Source organism: Carassius auratus, chromosome 5 (assembly GCF_003368295.1).
Source record: "Carassius auratus strain Wakin chromosome 5, ASM336829v1, whole genome shotgun sequence".
NCBI classification, from domain to species: Eukaryota; Metazoa; Chordata; class Actinopteri; order Cypriniformes; family Cyprinidae; genus Carassius; species Carassius auratus.
In genome coordinates this window covers 12544373-12559325 of record NC_039247.1, presented here as the reverse complement: position 1 = coordinate 12559325, position 14953 = coordinate 12544373, and the positions used below count along the sequence as shown (strand labels likewise).

At 38.2% G+C, this 14953-nt stretch overlaps 2 protein-coding genes across 3 annotated transcripts; one reads left to right on the top strand and one right to left on the bottom strand.

The window, feature by feature from the left end:
* The first annotated feature begins 235 nt into the window (after positions 1-235).
* LOC113075961 (beta-hexosaminidase subunit beta-like) lies at positions 236-6666 on the top strand. The gene is made up of 14 exons (XM_026248608.1): positions 236-552; positions 694-842; positions 1134-1199; positions 1545-1591; positions 1725-1835; positions 2211-2312; positions 2722-2854; positions 3158-3338; positions 3600-3686; positions 3834-3906; positions 4241-4415; positions 5463-5553; positions 5752-5856; positions 6348-6666. Exons 1-14 carry the CDS (start codon positions 311-313, stop codon positions 6409-6411), a joined length of 1626 nt encoding a protein of 541 aa, XP_026104393.1. The 5' UTR covers positions 236-310; the 3' UTR covers positions 6412-6666.
* On the bottom strand, positions 6476-13449 carry gfm2 (GTP dependent ribosome recycling factor mitochondrial 2). 2 transcript variants are annotated; one of them, XM_026248596.1, is made up of 20 exons: positions 13117-13449; positions 12710-12791; positions 12575-12620; positions 12234-12331; positions 11854-11979; positions 11585-11673; positions 11275-11363; positions 11098-11158; positions 10836-11021; positions 10485-10565; positions 10256-10404; positions 10019-10159; positions 9632-9731; positions 9326-9515; positions 9173-9249; positions 8469-8607; positions 7859-8038; positions 7618-7733; positions 7352-7534; positions 6476-7146 (listed from the first exon to the last, which is right to left on the bottom strand). In XM_026248596.1, exons 1-20 carry the CDS (start codon positions 13150-13152, stop codon positions 7018-7020), a joined length of 2298 nt encoding a protein of 765 aa, XP_026104381.1. In that variant the 5' UTR covers positions 13153-13449; the 3' UTR covers positions 6476-7017. The 2 variants fall into 2 exon arrangements, with proteins under 2 accessions (XP_026104381.1, XP_026104385.1); XM_026248600.1 differs by lacking the exon at positions 13117-13449 and having other exon boundaries at positions 11854-12004.
* Positions 13450-14953: the final 1504 nt, after the last annotated feature.

Sequence of the window (14953 nt, the reverse complement as noted above, 5' to 3'; positions counted from 1 at the left end):
CAGTCTGCTCCTGTTTTGATCGTAAGTGTTGAAACCTGGAACAATTGTTCAGCTCGGATCGTTTGCCTAAGCCACTAGTTATCTAGGCATTGACCTTCATTGTCCTCGAGACAAATCTACAGATAACGGATGAGGTTTGGTAATCATAATCTGTGCAATTCACTTAAGACTTCGAGGAGGTGTGGCGTCTCGGTAGGTCCCATGACTTGAGTTGAGGTAAACGCCGCCCCGAATTCAAAGCACAATATCCACACTCCTCCGCTCGAACTGAAAGCAGAAGTCCGCTGCCCGCACGGCGCTCAACACAGCCATGTATGCTCTGCTCAAATTTGCGCCGCTGTTTTTGGCGGTAGCCGTCTGCAACGGGTGGCTCTTCGGCGACTTTGTTGTAAAGCAGAAAGAGGTGGATGAAATAGCTCTCTGGCCGCTACCGCAGAAGTTCCAGTCGTCCGCCGTCGCTTTTAAACTCAGCCCTGCCAGATTTCAAATCGTCCACTCGAAACAGTCCTCCGCCGGACCGAGCTGCAGTCTACTCGAGAATGCGTTTCGCAGGTACGAACTGCACAGTCCCTTATTCATATTTGTGCAGGTATTGTGCTATAAAAGAGACTAACGTTTAGCTTTAACGAGTGTGCTCCGTGTCAGGATCCGTAAACAGGATCCATTTGGCTTCAATTGACCTTTGCTTTGCAGATATTTTGAATACATGTTTGGCGACCTGAAGAAGCCCGAGAAGAGCCGAAAGAAAGTGTATGATTCCGATCTCGTGGAGCTTCAGGTTTGGGTCACGTCAGCTGATCCGGAGTGTGACGGTTTCCCGAGTCTGCAAACCGACGAGTCATGTGAGTATTTCCCTTCCGCCTTTGTGTAACCTCAATGATCTCTAATCCAATGAACGATCGGCTAATCCAATAATTGACATCTAATCGGGTTAACGTATTAACGTGATTCCAGAGCTCTTTTTAGATGTAGTAACATTTGACTCATGCAAATTTGCTAACAGTTTTTCTACTTCATAGAAACCGCAACTGAATAGTCACTTCTTCATTTATATGTAATTCAAACTGTGGGCTTGAGCCTGTGAATTCATTGGTTTCGTGTGAATTGTGTCAAGTGTTGCTCTCTTTGTGTAGATGCGCTGTCGATTGATGAACCCTCAGCTGTGCTGAAAGCTGCTAATGTATGGGGAGCTTTGCGAGGTAAGCCGAACTTCTCAATGGAGCTGTACAATAAAGGCAGTAAACAAGCTCCCATTTATATTTCCCTTTTGAACACACACACATATAAAAACAGCTATTTTAAATTAGATCAGTATTTTCTATTTCAGTACAATGTTACTGTTTTTACTGTATTATAAATTAATTTCCATTTTTATCAGTGGCATTGTCCTTTCCTAAAAATGTGAAGTGTTGTTTCAAAGGTTGATTTTGTGCCATCCTGCCTTAAGATAAAAAAAACTGCAGTATTTATCATATCTATATACTGTAACATGCTTTCGTAACTCATGATTTCATCAGAGAGTAACTTCCTCATATTGTTGTAAGGACTGGAAACATTCAGCCAGCTGGTCTATGAAGATGATTATGGAGTCGTAAGTTTGAAGCAGACCCTTATTTTGATTGTTGCACTTGATTGAGGCTTTAAATATTAACACTTTCCATCAATGTACTCCATGTACAATAAGCTCTTCTAAAATCAAAACATATATATTTTAATTTCATCAGAACAACATCAATAAGACAGAAATCTCCGATTTCCCACGGTTTGCCCATCGGGGGATACTCCTGGACTCGTCTCGCCACTTCCTGCCACTCAAAGTCATTTTGGCCAATTTGGTGAGCTGAAATCATTTGTTTTATAATGATAGGCTTTACTTAAACACATGCATTAATGCTCAGTTTCCTTATTAGAAGACTTGTCTGCTAAATAGCTCAAGGAACTTATTTTACTTGAGACTGGAAAGTCAAGTTTGTTATGTTCATTGATGACACAGGACAAAATGACGCTCATCACAAGGTTTGTCTGGAAAAAACTGCAGTCAGTGAACAGTGGTGATATAAAGCTTCGACCTAGAATTAAACTCGAGTCACATGATCATAACAGGGGATGTATGTGCAAAGACCTTCCAAGGTTTTTTTTTTTTGTTGTTGTTGGTTTTAAAATGCTTTTCATCCCACAGCATTCAGTAATAAAATGTCTAATTTTGACAGGAAGCTATGGCGATGAACAAGTTTAATGTATTTCACTGGCACATTGTGGACGATCAGTCGTTTCCTTACATGAGCCGTACCTTCCCCGAGTTAAGTCAGAAGGTGAGTATGTGAAGCACTTGACTTTGTTTTAGATCCAAGCTATGCAGAACATGAAATGGTAGAATTACATGATCACTAAGGGTGATGGCCAACATCATGTAAACAGTAGAACTCAAGTAGGCATATCAAGCTATAGTTACACTGCAACAAATGCAACAAAGCTTGCTTTTAAAAATAGTTCCTTTTTCTCATATACTTTTGTTATTTGCTGCATTGGAAGCGTAAGGTAAGCCATGAAGTTTTACCACAAAATGATGATACCGCTGTAGGACATTGTGTAATTTCCTCTAGTGTCGAGATTTCACCTCTAAACCAAACAATTAGGTCATAGAACTTCTGAAGTCTAACTTGGAAAGTGTTTATCATTGAGGACTAATCATGTTTCTCCTGTTTGTTTTGTGATGGACAGGGAGCCTACCACCCATTCACGCATGTGTACACTCCATCTGATGTGAAGATGGTCATCGAGTTTGCCCGAATGAGGGGGATCCGTGTCATCCCTGAGTTTGACACCCCAGGACACACAGAGTCATGGGGCAACGGTCAGTTGGTGGACTTGATACATGACCGCTTTATATATTTTTTGGTTTAGTCTCATTTTAGGCTGGAATACACTGCACAACTTTGAAAATCTTTTTAAAATACTAGGCTTCTTGCACTACTGATGACATTTAGTGAAAACAGACATAATAAACATGCCTTATTGCTAGGAGACCAATATAAAGAAGTTGTGTAGAGTACTCGAGCCTTAAGTGAAGTCTTGTTGGTTTGAACATTTCACATTTAAACTGCAGGTACTGATTAATGTGACAAATGTTTTCTCTCTCGTTCGCTCTTTCCTTTAGGCATAAAGGATCTGCTAACACCTTGTTACCGTGGCTCTAGTCCTTCAGGAACATTTGGGCCGGTGAACCCCATCCTAAACTCCTCTTATGACTTCATGACACAGTTTTTTAAAGAGATCAGCACAGTCTTCCCTGATGCCTACATACACCTGGGGGGAGACGAGGTTGACTTCAGTTGCTGGTAAGAAAAAAGGAGCTTTGTTTCCCTTAATATTATAATGGCAATAATCTTATCTCATATATCACGTTCTTTTATCACAAAATTATTTGATAAAAAAAAAATACTGAAACTGGACATTGAGTGTCTATACAGAATGAAAAAAAAAAAAGAGTTAGTTTCTAACTGAAAATGACAGCCTACTGTGCAAGGGCATGTTTTGTTTCTCTTTCTTTATTTGATTTAGTTAAGGCCATGCTTTCATTCCACTTATTGTTTCTGTAGGGCGTCCAATCCTGATATTCAGAAGTTTATGGCGCAGCAGGGCTTTGGCACAGACTACAGGAAACTGGAGTCTTTCTACATTCAAAGGTAAGAGCGTTAATATAGTCAAGAAATAAACCTATTGTGCTCTTATAGTATAAGTTACAGATAATAATTATATTTTTTCCCCCAGAAGAATATAACTGTAAGTGAAAATATAAATGTCATTTTGTATTATTCATGTTTGGAAAACAGATTACTTGATATTGTGGCTGCTACCAATAAAGGCTACATGGTGTGGCAGGAAGTGTTTGATAATGGAGTGAAGGTAAGGATCAGCTCTTCTTATCTGTGCTGATGGGCTTGTGCTGTTGGGAAGTAATGTAAATCCATAAATGTTATATTACGGGCATGATGTTATTTTCAAAGTTACCACATTTTATACACAAATGAAGACAATTTTTCAGGTCCAAAATGCTTTGTGACTTCAAATCAAAGCCTCATCTACTTTTCTTTAACCTTCCTAATCACAAATAGCTTGACTTGCATGCTTGCCTTTTCACAAGCCACTGCTAACACACCACTAAATTGCCATACGAATAAAATACCCCCCCAAAAAACTAATTGATTAGGGCACATGATGTGCTTTATGCATGTTCCAGTTGAAGGATGACACTGTGGTGGAGGTGTGGATGGGGAACAAGATGGAGGAGGAGCTACAGAATGTGACTCGGGCAGGATTTACAACCATTCTATCTGCCCCTTGGTACCTGGACTACATTAGCTATGGACAGGACTGGCAACGCTACTACAAAGTTGAGCCACTCAATTTCCCTGGTCAGTTTCTTAATTTTTATTTTAATTTAGCAGCACTAGTTCATTACTCTAGTGGTTTAAAACGCAGTCATTTAGAAACTCTAGTTATTCATTGTTAACACATGTATTGACCATTGAATTATGTTTGATTGGTTTTGATATGTCTGGTTGGCAACTTGGGGTTAAAGTCAGTTTTAGAGTTTCAATCAAATATGTGACCCTGGACCACAAAACCAGTCTTAAGCCGCTGGAATATATTTGTACCAATAGGCAAAAATGCATTTTACGGGTCAAAATTATTGACTTTTTTTTTCTTTATGCCAAAAACCATTAGGAGATAAAGTAAAGATCATGTTCCATGAAGATATTTTGTAAATTTCCTATTGTAAATATATTAAAGCTTAATTTTTGTGTAGTAATATGCATTGCTAAGAAATTAATTTGGACCACTTTAAAGGTGATTTTATCAATATTTAGATTTTATTTATTTTTTTGCACCCTTAGATTCAAGATTTTTAAATAATTGTATATCGACCAAATCCTAACAAACCATACATCAATGGAAAGCTTACTTATTCAGCTTTCAGATGATGTGTAAACTTCAATTTTGAAAAAAAATCCAGGGTCATGTATGGTTGTTAATAACCTTTTCAATCACTATACTTTTTGTTACATTTCAACCTGGTTTTTGCCCTGAAAAAAAGTCATGTAAGTTATGACATATATTCTCACTTTTTCAATTTATCATCAGTTTTTTTTTTTTTTTTTTTTTTTGGGTCCAAAGCTGTCATGGCAATGACATTGTCAGGGACCTATTTGGATATGCAAACAAACATGCTTGTCATGTGACTATGGAACTTTGCACACACTGACAGTTACGTGTCTATTCAGTCTCAAACAGTTTAAATGGTTTGCTTTGTCTGCAGGTATTCAGATATAGGAGTGTTCGACACACAGATCGGACTCAAACAGGATCAGCTCTTTGCTTTCAGGGACCGCTTTTAGTACAATGTTGTTTAAAATGTTTTGTTTTTTTGTTTATCACTTGTGACTTATTTTTCCCCACAGGCACAGACGCACAGAAGAAGCTGGTGATTGGTGGAGAGGCTTGTCTTTGGGGAGAATATGTGGATGCTACCAACCTAACTCCTCGACTCTGGTATGATATTACTCAACTGTACCAACAACACCAAGACAAACCATTATACATGTCGTGTAATATTGCTACTAACAAGTGGTTAATTAACTGCATCTCCTATCTTATAAATATATAAAGTTAGGAGCTTGTGCCAAAACCGAAACCAAACCTAGTATTTACTTGGAATTATGTAAATTAACCGTTTTTGTGCCATTGCAGGCCAAGAGCCAGTGCTGTCGCTGAGAGGTTATGGAGCGATAAAAGTGTGACAGACGTGGGTAATGCCTATAATCGTCTGGTCCAGCATCGCTGCCGCATGGTCAAGTGAGTTAAACTGTGACAATGGCAAATTCATTAATGCAGTGGTTCTGTGAACCCCATTCTCTGCACATTTTGCATGTCTCTCTTGTTCAGTTCAATTCACGAGCTGATGATCTGAATCAGGTTTGTTAAATAAGGGATACATGCAAACTGTGCAGAGCAGTGGGTCCCCAGGACTCTGAGAACCAGTGCATTAATGCAATTTCACCTTATTTGATTAATACATTTTACAACATACGTTTTCAGTTATTCATTTATGTAAGAATTATGATGCTCAGCAGTGGAGTGACCTCACTAAACTTTAATGTCCTTTACTTTTGTTTAATTATAGATTTATTTATTATAATATTATTTTTCTTCTGGGTTGGTTGGGGGGGTTTGAAAATGTAAAAAGTATTTAATAGTCTTAGTAAAAATAATTGAATTTGCTTTTGCAGATAACATTTGTACTGGCATATTTTTGATATTTTTCCCTTTTTTTTTTTCACCATCAGGAGAGGCATACCTGCAGAACCTCTATTTGTTGGCCACTGCCGTCAAGAGTACAGGGGTCAATGAACTTCAACATTCAGCTGACACTAGATAATTAAAGGGAATAAAAGGACAAATAAAAAAAAAAAAAAAAGATAAAACCATGTTATTGATTCCAGTAACTATGATTTGCTGTTGTATGCACTGAGCCAGATACTGGCAGAACTTGTTTTGATTACTGTTTTTTATTATTATTAATTGTACATCTGGATTTCCTCTGTAGGCTTAAATTTTATAAAATTGTAATGAATGTTCTTGTGAATAAATTTTATGGAATTTGAAGTTTTTGAAATGAGGTCTGCTTTTTAATAATTTTCCAAGGCTAGGTATTTTGTAAGGGTTTAATAAATATTTAAATAAAAGATTTATGATTGCGTTGTTTTATCAAATTATTGGTATATTTTATGTACATGTACACACAAACCAGTAAGCAAGTTCTACCTTACACTGTTCCCTCCATCAGAGAAAAAAAAAATCCCATTAGGTCTCTGGATGTGGCCTGAGCAGGGTATGTCCATATGTAGGCTAGGGTCCAAGATTTATCTTCTAGATCATATGTAAGCAGCCAAATCACAGAGCAATAGAAATTTGTGTCCGTGTAAATGCTCAGTTCAGTTGGTGACAGTTACTGCTTCAAGCCAGTCCAGCCATCTTGTTGAGCAGTATATTCTGGTCCTGAGTGTTCATGGGCTCATAGCTGGATAACTCCAGAGAAAAGGTGGCATTCCCAGAAGTCAAAGTGCGCAGAACGGTTGAGTAGCCCTTGAGGCAAAAAAAAAAAACAAACATACAATTGGTATTGTGTACATAGTTCCCTTGTTGTATAGGAATCATGTGGTGAGAGACTTAAATTTTGACCGTATTATACATGGAGATCATATAATTATCAATGTTACTTGACACAGTAGAATTGTGCTAGGACCTGACACCTTGTGTGTCATTGTAATATTTTTATTGAAAGACTCACCATCATCTCAGCCAAAGGTACTGTACCCAGCAAAACCTTGTTTTCCTGTCGACTTTGGATGTCGCATACAGTACCGCGTCGCTGGGCTACATCTGCTAGCACAGGACTCAGATACTCTTCCCCTACAGTCACTTCTAGAGCCATTACCGGCTCCAAAACCTGCCCCCCAGCCAGCTTCAGAGCCTGAGACAGAAAGACATGGACTCAGATGGGGTAATATACGAGAAAGTGACTGTGAGAAGAGACGCAGGATAGTGTTGGAGTACCTTGAGCATGCAGCGGGACACGCAGGCTGAAACCATGGCTGCAGAAGTGCCTGGCTCCAAACTCACACGCTGGATAACGGTCTTAACTCCCTGTACAGGAAAACCCAGAACAGGACCTGGAAAGGAAGTTGGATTACCAAGGGCATATGGCTGACAAGGACGTCAGATTTGCAGACTCAAATACTGTAGCAGGATGAAATGGATTTAGGCATAAAAGCTCTAAAGCATATGTTTCTGTCACCTTGGAGGTAGGCGCTCTGAACTCCGTTTTCCACAGCTTCTCTGACAACAGCAGAGAGTGGAGTATTTTCTTCCTCCTCAAAAGCCACGTCACAGGAAGTGCTAGACTCCATCAGAGCATGGACAGCAAGCTCCACAGTGACAACATGCCTCTTGTCTCCCAGAGTACGATCCAACGTGTCTGAAATTATCATACATTCATACTGCAATTTCCTGATACTTGACTACTCAAAATAAATATTGTATTATTTGATATTATAATCCATTTTAGCATTCTTTGTAGAACTATAGGAATGTTGTTTTTGTACTACTTTATTTTATACAAAAATGAAAACATATACCGGTAATCCTACTAACCCCAACCTTTTGAAACTTCACTAAAACAGGGCATGTGACTGATCATATAAGTTGTTTTCATTTTCATTTTATTGTTGAAAGGACAAAGTATACAGTAACCATAAGTCACACTGGACCATAAAACAGTAAAGCAGACAATCAAAACAGATGTCGGGTCATTAAATAAAATAAATAATAATATGTTTTTTTCGTAATATGATTTTAACATGAAACATGTTCATTAAACATGAGGGTAGAGTTTGCACTCGCCTCACCTGTGGCAGTCGCTGACTGGAGGATGGTTTCTCTGTAGGCCACCTGCAAGGGTCCCAGGTGAGTTTCGATGTTGTACTCTCTCTTTATACGGTCATGGATGATCTCAATGTGTAGCTCTCCCATGCCACACAGTATCGTCTGTGCACATACAAGTGAACAAATACATTAAAGAGCAAGAGAATGCGAAACAAGTAACATTTTTTTTCTATCTTTTTCTATATAGTTGCTGCTATGGCACTGCTAGGTTACTAGGGTGTTTTGGCCAATTGCTCACTCCCAAAAAACGCTCCCAAATCGATGATAATTTGGTTACTATACAGTAGTCAACATTTGAAGTGGATCAAAAAAGTTCATCAAAGTTGTTCTAAGACGAGCGGATTTTGATTTTAGGTTTTAAGACAACTTTGATGAAAGGTTTTAATCCACTTCAAATGGTGACTACTGTACATATTTTGGCTTGGGTGCTTAATCTCCTCAACACAAGATTCAAGGTATTTGATGTGCGTAGAACAAATGGTGCAGGATGGGTTGCGTGTCACAATGTAATATTTTGTTTAAGACACTTTTTCAAAGCACTAAGCTTAGGCATAAACAAGTAAATACGTGCATGCCTTTGGAAGCACTATTAAACTGAATGTGAACTGCACCGTGTAATAGACAAACCACTCCTTATGATGAAACACTGCGTAAATGACTCCTTTACCTGTCCAGAATCAGGGTCAGTTCTGACTTTCAGACTGGGGTCTTCTCTCTGCAAGCAGTTGAGCGCATGCTCCAGATCTGTTTGACAAATCACACTGAGATTTCAATCACTTTGGAAAATTAATTGCTGAAGACCTATTTACAATGTTCTTACCTGCTAGTTTAGCCAGAGTAGGAGGTTCAATAGAGCAGAAAAACACAGGCTCAGGGACCTCTACCCCTGCAAGAGCCAGACTGCTACTCTCCCTGTGCGAGCTACTCTTGTTCTCCGCTTCGTTCTGAGCCCGCCGCACTGCAGCTGCCGCAGAGGCTTTGGAGGAGACAATGGTGTCGCCTGTCACAGTCTGACTCGAAGCACACAAAATGATAGAACACACTTTTTTTCCAGGGTGTATAATGCAGATTTTCTCAGGCTATATAATGCATGAGTTCTATGAGCTGCCAAGAAAGTTGGGTTTACCTGTTTAAGTCCTACTGTGAGCGCAATGTTTCCTGCAGACAAAGAAGGGATTTCTATGTGCTGATCGGCAAAAGGCAAGAGAAGTCGACTCATTCTTTCTCTGGAGTGACAAAAACACAAAAGATTGTTCTTGAACGTAACGCTTAAAATGAACTTAATCTGAAATGACATCCTTTTAAAATAAATCTTGGGTCATAATGGAAATTCAAGTCAAGAAATTCAAGAATCTGTTGTCAAAACACCACAGTGATTGTCTTTCTTTCCTTTTTTATTAGGTTTTTTTTTTTTTAAAGGAAATTTTTTCAATTTGCAATGGCATTAGGTCTTTGTAACTGATAACTGCAAATAAGTTATACATCAAAAAGTGCAGATTTTCACTGAACCTACGTTCCGTTCCGGTTTATGTTGTACACTGCCGACTGAGCCTTCATGCTTCCTGAATAGATCCTAACAAACACGAGTGGACCCCTCTGTTTGTCATGGACCACTTTGAATGCCAACGCACACAGATCATCCTTATACCAGCGGCTGGACAGACAGGAACACATGTACATTTAATCATAACCTGATGATTCTCCTTTAGCAAAATGAGTTGATGAGGGGGCTGAGGCATGGTGCACTCACACCAGGTCATGGTTCCTCTCATTGGGGGCAGGAAGGTAAGCAGTGATGGCGTCCAGCAGAGGTTGAACCCCTTTATTTTTCAGAGAGCTTCCACACAACACAGGCACCCCCTTACGAGCTAATGTCACTTTTCTCACTGCCTCCTGCAACTGGATATTAGATTTCAATTCTGTTTATTCAATAGCCAAATGTATTTGAATCAACAGAGAAAGAAACCTGGAGCACTTACTTTCCCTGCAGGTACTGCATCAAAGTTTTCACTGTACTGTCCCAGCAGCAGCTCCGCAAAATCATCATCTAGATCTGCTACCTGTCCAATTCATACAAAAAAGGATCATATATATATATGTTTTTCATATATATTATATATATATATATATAATGTTTTCCATACAATTAAAGCCAGTGGAGTCCACACATTTTTCAGAATATCTTTTGTTTTTCACAGAGAAAGTAAATCATACATAAAAGAGAGAAATGATGAATGAAGAGCCTACTGCACTTGAGATGTGGCAAATAACAATCAATGCATTAGTATTTATTCTATGGTTAAAAAATAAAAGAAAAAGAAAAACATCACCTGTTCTATCAAAGTGGCCCTGGCCTCACTGACAGCCTGGAGCACATCTGGCTCATCTGCGGGCTGAAGGGCGCTGGTCTCAAAAGTACAACCATCATGTGTAATTGAGCTCCCCTGCCACGTCATTTTCTGTCTAGTGATCAAGTCCACCAGTCCGGTAAAGCTCTTCCCTGAGCCAATTGGGATCTAAAAATGAAACCAAGTATTCAGAATGGATCTTTTCATTGATAACAGTAGTTGGTTACTATGTTTAAAAGGTTACCTGAAGGAGAACAGGGTTGGCCTTTAGTTTAGTCTTTATGCTGTCTATAGAGTAACTCAGGCTAGAAATGAGAGTGAGATGAAACCTTCATTCAGATCAATAACACATGCACATTTTTGTGTTAATGGATTCTCTAGAGATTCTGAGAAATGAGCTTCAAATGTTTGTGTGTATAACCTGGCTGCAGGCTTGTCCATCTTGTTTAAGAAACACACACATGGGATTTGATGTTTCTGTGCCTGCCGCCACACAGTCATGGTTTGAGCCTGAAATTCACGTCAAAAACACAATAAAAAACTCTATAAAACATACATTATATATATATATATATATATATATATATATATATATTCTTTACAAAAATATTGTGGCTTTACATTACACAAATATTGTGGTATTCTCATTCAAATAAATTAATAATTTGTATACATTAATATAATTCATAATTTACTTATGATTTATCATGTTCACAAATAATCAGTCAAACCTCTACTCCAGCAGAAGCATCAAACACAGCAACCGCTCCATCCAACACTCGTAAAGCTCTCTCAACCTCCAGAGTAAAATCAACATGTCCTGAGAAATGAAAGATAGTTAATTATCATTGTATATAAATAAATAGAAGTTTGAAAGTAAGTAACTGTCTTTATTCTTTTATTTTATTGGTGAGCATTCAAAATTTCTTTACAATTTTTTTTTTCACTGTGTTGTCCCTTGCCCTGCATTGAATACAACACTGTAGGGACACATTTGTACCTGGTGTGTCTATGAGGTTAATCCTGTGATCCTTCCAGTCAAAGGTAACAGCAGCTGACTGAATGGTGATTCCTCTCTCCCTCTCCTGAGCCATGTAATCAGTTACAGTGTCACCATCATCCACATCTAAACAAGACCAATCACACAGACACTTATACCACAGAAAACAAATAGAGCGAGAGAGACACACACACATTTCTCTTTATTTAAGTTTTATAAGTTTTTCATCTTATATTTAATATTAGATAGTTACTTTATGATATTATGGTATCATTTAATATAATACTACTATTTAATACTTATATTATTAATATATCATAATTATATATTATTATTTCAGCTTCATTTTTGATCTACTTATTTTCTAAATGTCCCCTCACCTCCGAGAGCCCGTGTGTAGCCAGAGTAGTACAGCATTCTCTCAGTCGTAGTGGTCTTCCCTGCATCTATATGTGCCATGATGCCTATGTTACGAATTCTGGCCAAGAACAAAATATAAACATTCTGCGTTAACAGACCATTAATCTAATATGCTCAAGAGGAAATTGTAAAAATGCACTCAAAAATACCATAGTTTAACTGATCTAGCCACGGTCACAAATCACCCATGGCTTTCTTGCAATTAATTTCTTGCAAGTGTCTTACCAGGAACACCACACCTAAACTGTGGCATGTAGCATGCAAAAACAATACTAGTTTTAAATGGGCCACCATATCTTACTTTGAGACGTCAGGACTGATCATTGCTTTAAGTGATTTCACCTCATCTAAAAAAAAAAAAAAGTTGTGAACAGTAAGACACAAATGTAAAACTACACACTATATAACCTTGCAACTATCCACTACTGTCCTTTACCTCGATAAATGCTGTAATTTCTATTTCCCATCAGTCTGCATCTGCATGTCTGTGAACATCTGCTCATCAGGTGTCTGATGCTCTGAAAGGAATGATGCCATGCTGAGTGAGTTCTGTTCTATCATTTACATCACATTTAGTCATTTAGCAGAAGCTTTTAGCCAAAGCGACTTACAACTGAAGTTATACAGTTCTATCATACACAGCTAATTCTGTAAAACACTAACAGACGTGTATGAGATGTCTTTAAAATGGTTTCAGAAAACAGTAGTGGCTTTAAACAAGGCTTTAATAAAGTAACCATGGCAATTTGGTGGAAATTACTGTTATCACGGTAAATTGCAGTCAATGACAAATGCCTGTACAACTGATGCATTTAAGATAGACAGTCCATAGCACAAACTTACCCCTCCTAGGATCGGGAACGTTATATTTAAATGCATTTTTGAGTTTGATTACAGAGTTAACGCTTCAGCTGTACAGCACGACACATGACTGCTATGCTTGATCCATGTCACGTTGAGATCAGACTTGACATTTATTTCCTCGTAACGCTTGGACGAAGGGGTCGAATCTCAATGACGACATGATCAAGTAAAATACACCTAAAGCAAACACGTATAGTTTTCTGTTCCCACTGACAGCATGTTAAACACGGTTAGTAGGTAGTTGTCAAAAGCTGTTCAGAATCATGCCAGTGACATTGTTGTGCACCTGTAAATAGGTCCGCTAGAAACATGAATGAGCGGTAAGGTGTTCCGGGGCGAACTCGCCGGAAAAAACAGATTTGATGATGATGATGATGATAATAATAATAATAATAATAATAATAATAATAATAATAATAATAATAATAATAATAATAATAATAATAATAATAATAATAACAACAACAACAACATATGGTCACTGCAGCACTGTATGATATTTAAAATAAATAAATAAATAAATAACTTGTCATAACTTGTCACTTGTCGACGACATAAAGGCCTGGACGGCTCTGAACTTTTTAAATTTTAATGATAAAAAAACAGAAGTGATGGTTTTTGGAGGCGCCACTGGGACCCCGCCTGTAGGCCTGGGCTCCTTAGCGCCCTATATTAAACCTAGTATCACAACCCTAGGAGTTAAAGTGGACCCTGAGCTTAAATTTGACAGTCAGATCAAAGCTGTTGTCAAATCAAGCTTCTTTCATTTAAGGCAGCTGGCCAAAATAAAGCCAATTCTGTCAAGACAACATTTTGAAACTGTAATCCACACCTTTGTAACTACATGGCTGGACTACTGTAATTCACTATATGTGGGGGTTAGTGGGTCCTCCATCACCCGTCTCCAGATGATACAAAATGCAGCAGCATGTCTTTTAACGGGCACACGTAAACATGAGCACATTTCCCCTATTTTAGCTTCATTACACTGTCTGCCTATTCAATTTAGGATCCATGTGAAAATTCTGTTATTTGCTTTTAAATCACTAAATGGTCTTGCTCCGCCATTCCTCTCTGAGCTTCTACACTCTAAACCCATCCGCTCTCTCAGATCAGATGATCAGCTGCTCCTGACTGTGCCTAAAACTAAGCATAAGCTCAGAGGGGACCGTGCCTTTGCTATGTCTGCCCCTAAACTATGGAATGATCTGCCTTTGCATGTTAAGCAGGCCTCTTCTTTATCTGTTTTTAAAACCCTTCTTAAAACCCATGTTTTCTCTTTGGCTTTTGACACCTAGTAAGATGTCGACTTTATTTACTTGATTCAATTTGTTACTTTGAATGCTTTTATTGTGTGGTTATAAATGGTACATATGTTTATTTTATTTTATTTTATCTATTTTTTTTCTGTACAGCACTTTGGTCAACTTTGGTTGTTGTAAAGTGCTTAACAAATAAAGTTGGTATGGTATGGTATGGTATATGACAAATGGAGCTCCACTGATTGATTGAGAAAGTAGAGGGATTTGTTCGAGAAATGACATGCTGTGCTATATCTTTTCTCTCCAGTAGGGGGAAACACAGTCCATCATGAGACACTCACACACATTTTTGCAACTGAGTTATCTAATTTAGCTTTATTTGTTATTTATTTCTGAAAAAAAGGTAGATTGCAAAGGTCAGTGTAACAAGAAAGGTAAATTTTCTTTGAGTGTCATGTTAATACATGTCCCTCAGGCAGAACGGGGAAGAGAGACAGACTAAAAGAGCAGCAGATTACAGTCGACAGAAACAGGGCGACATATAAACCTATTGT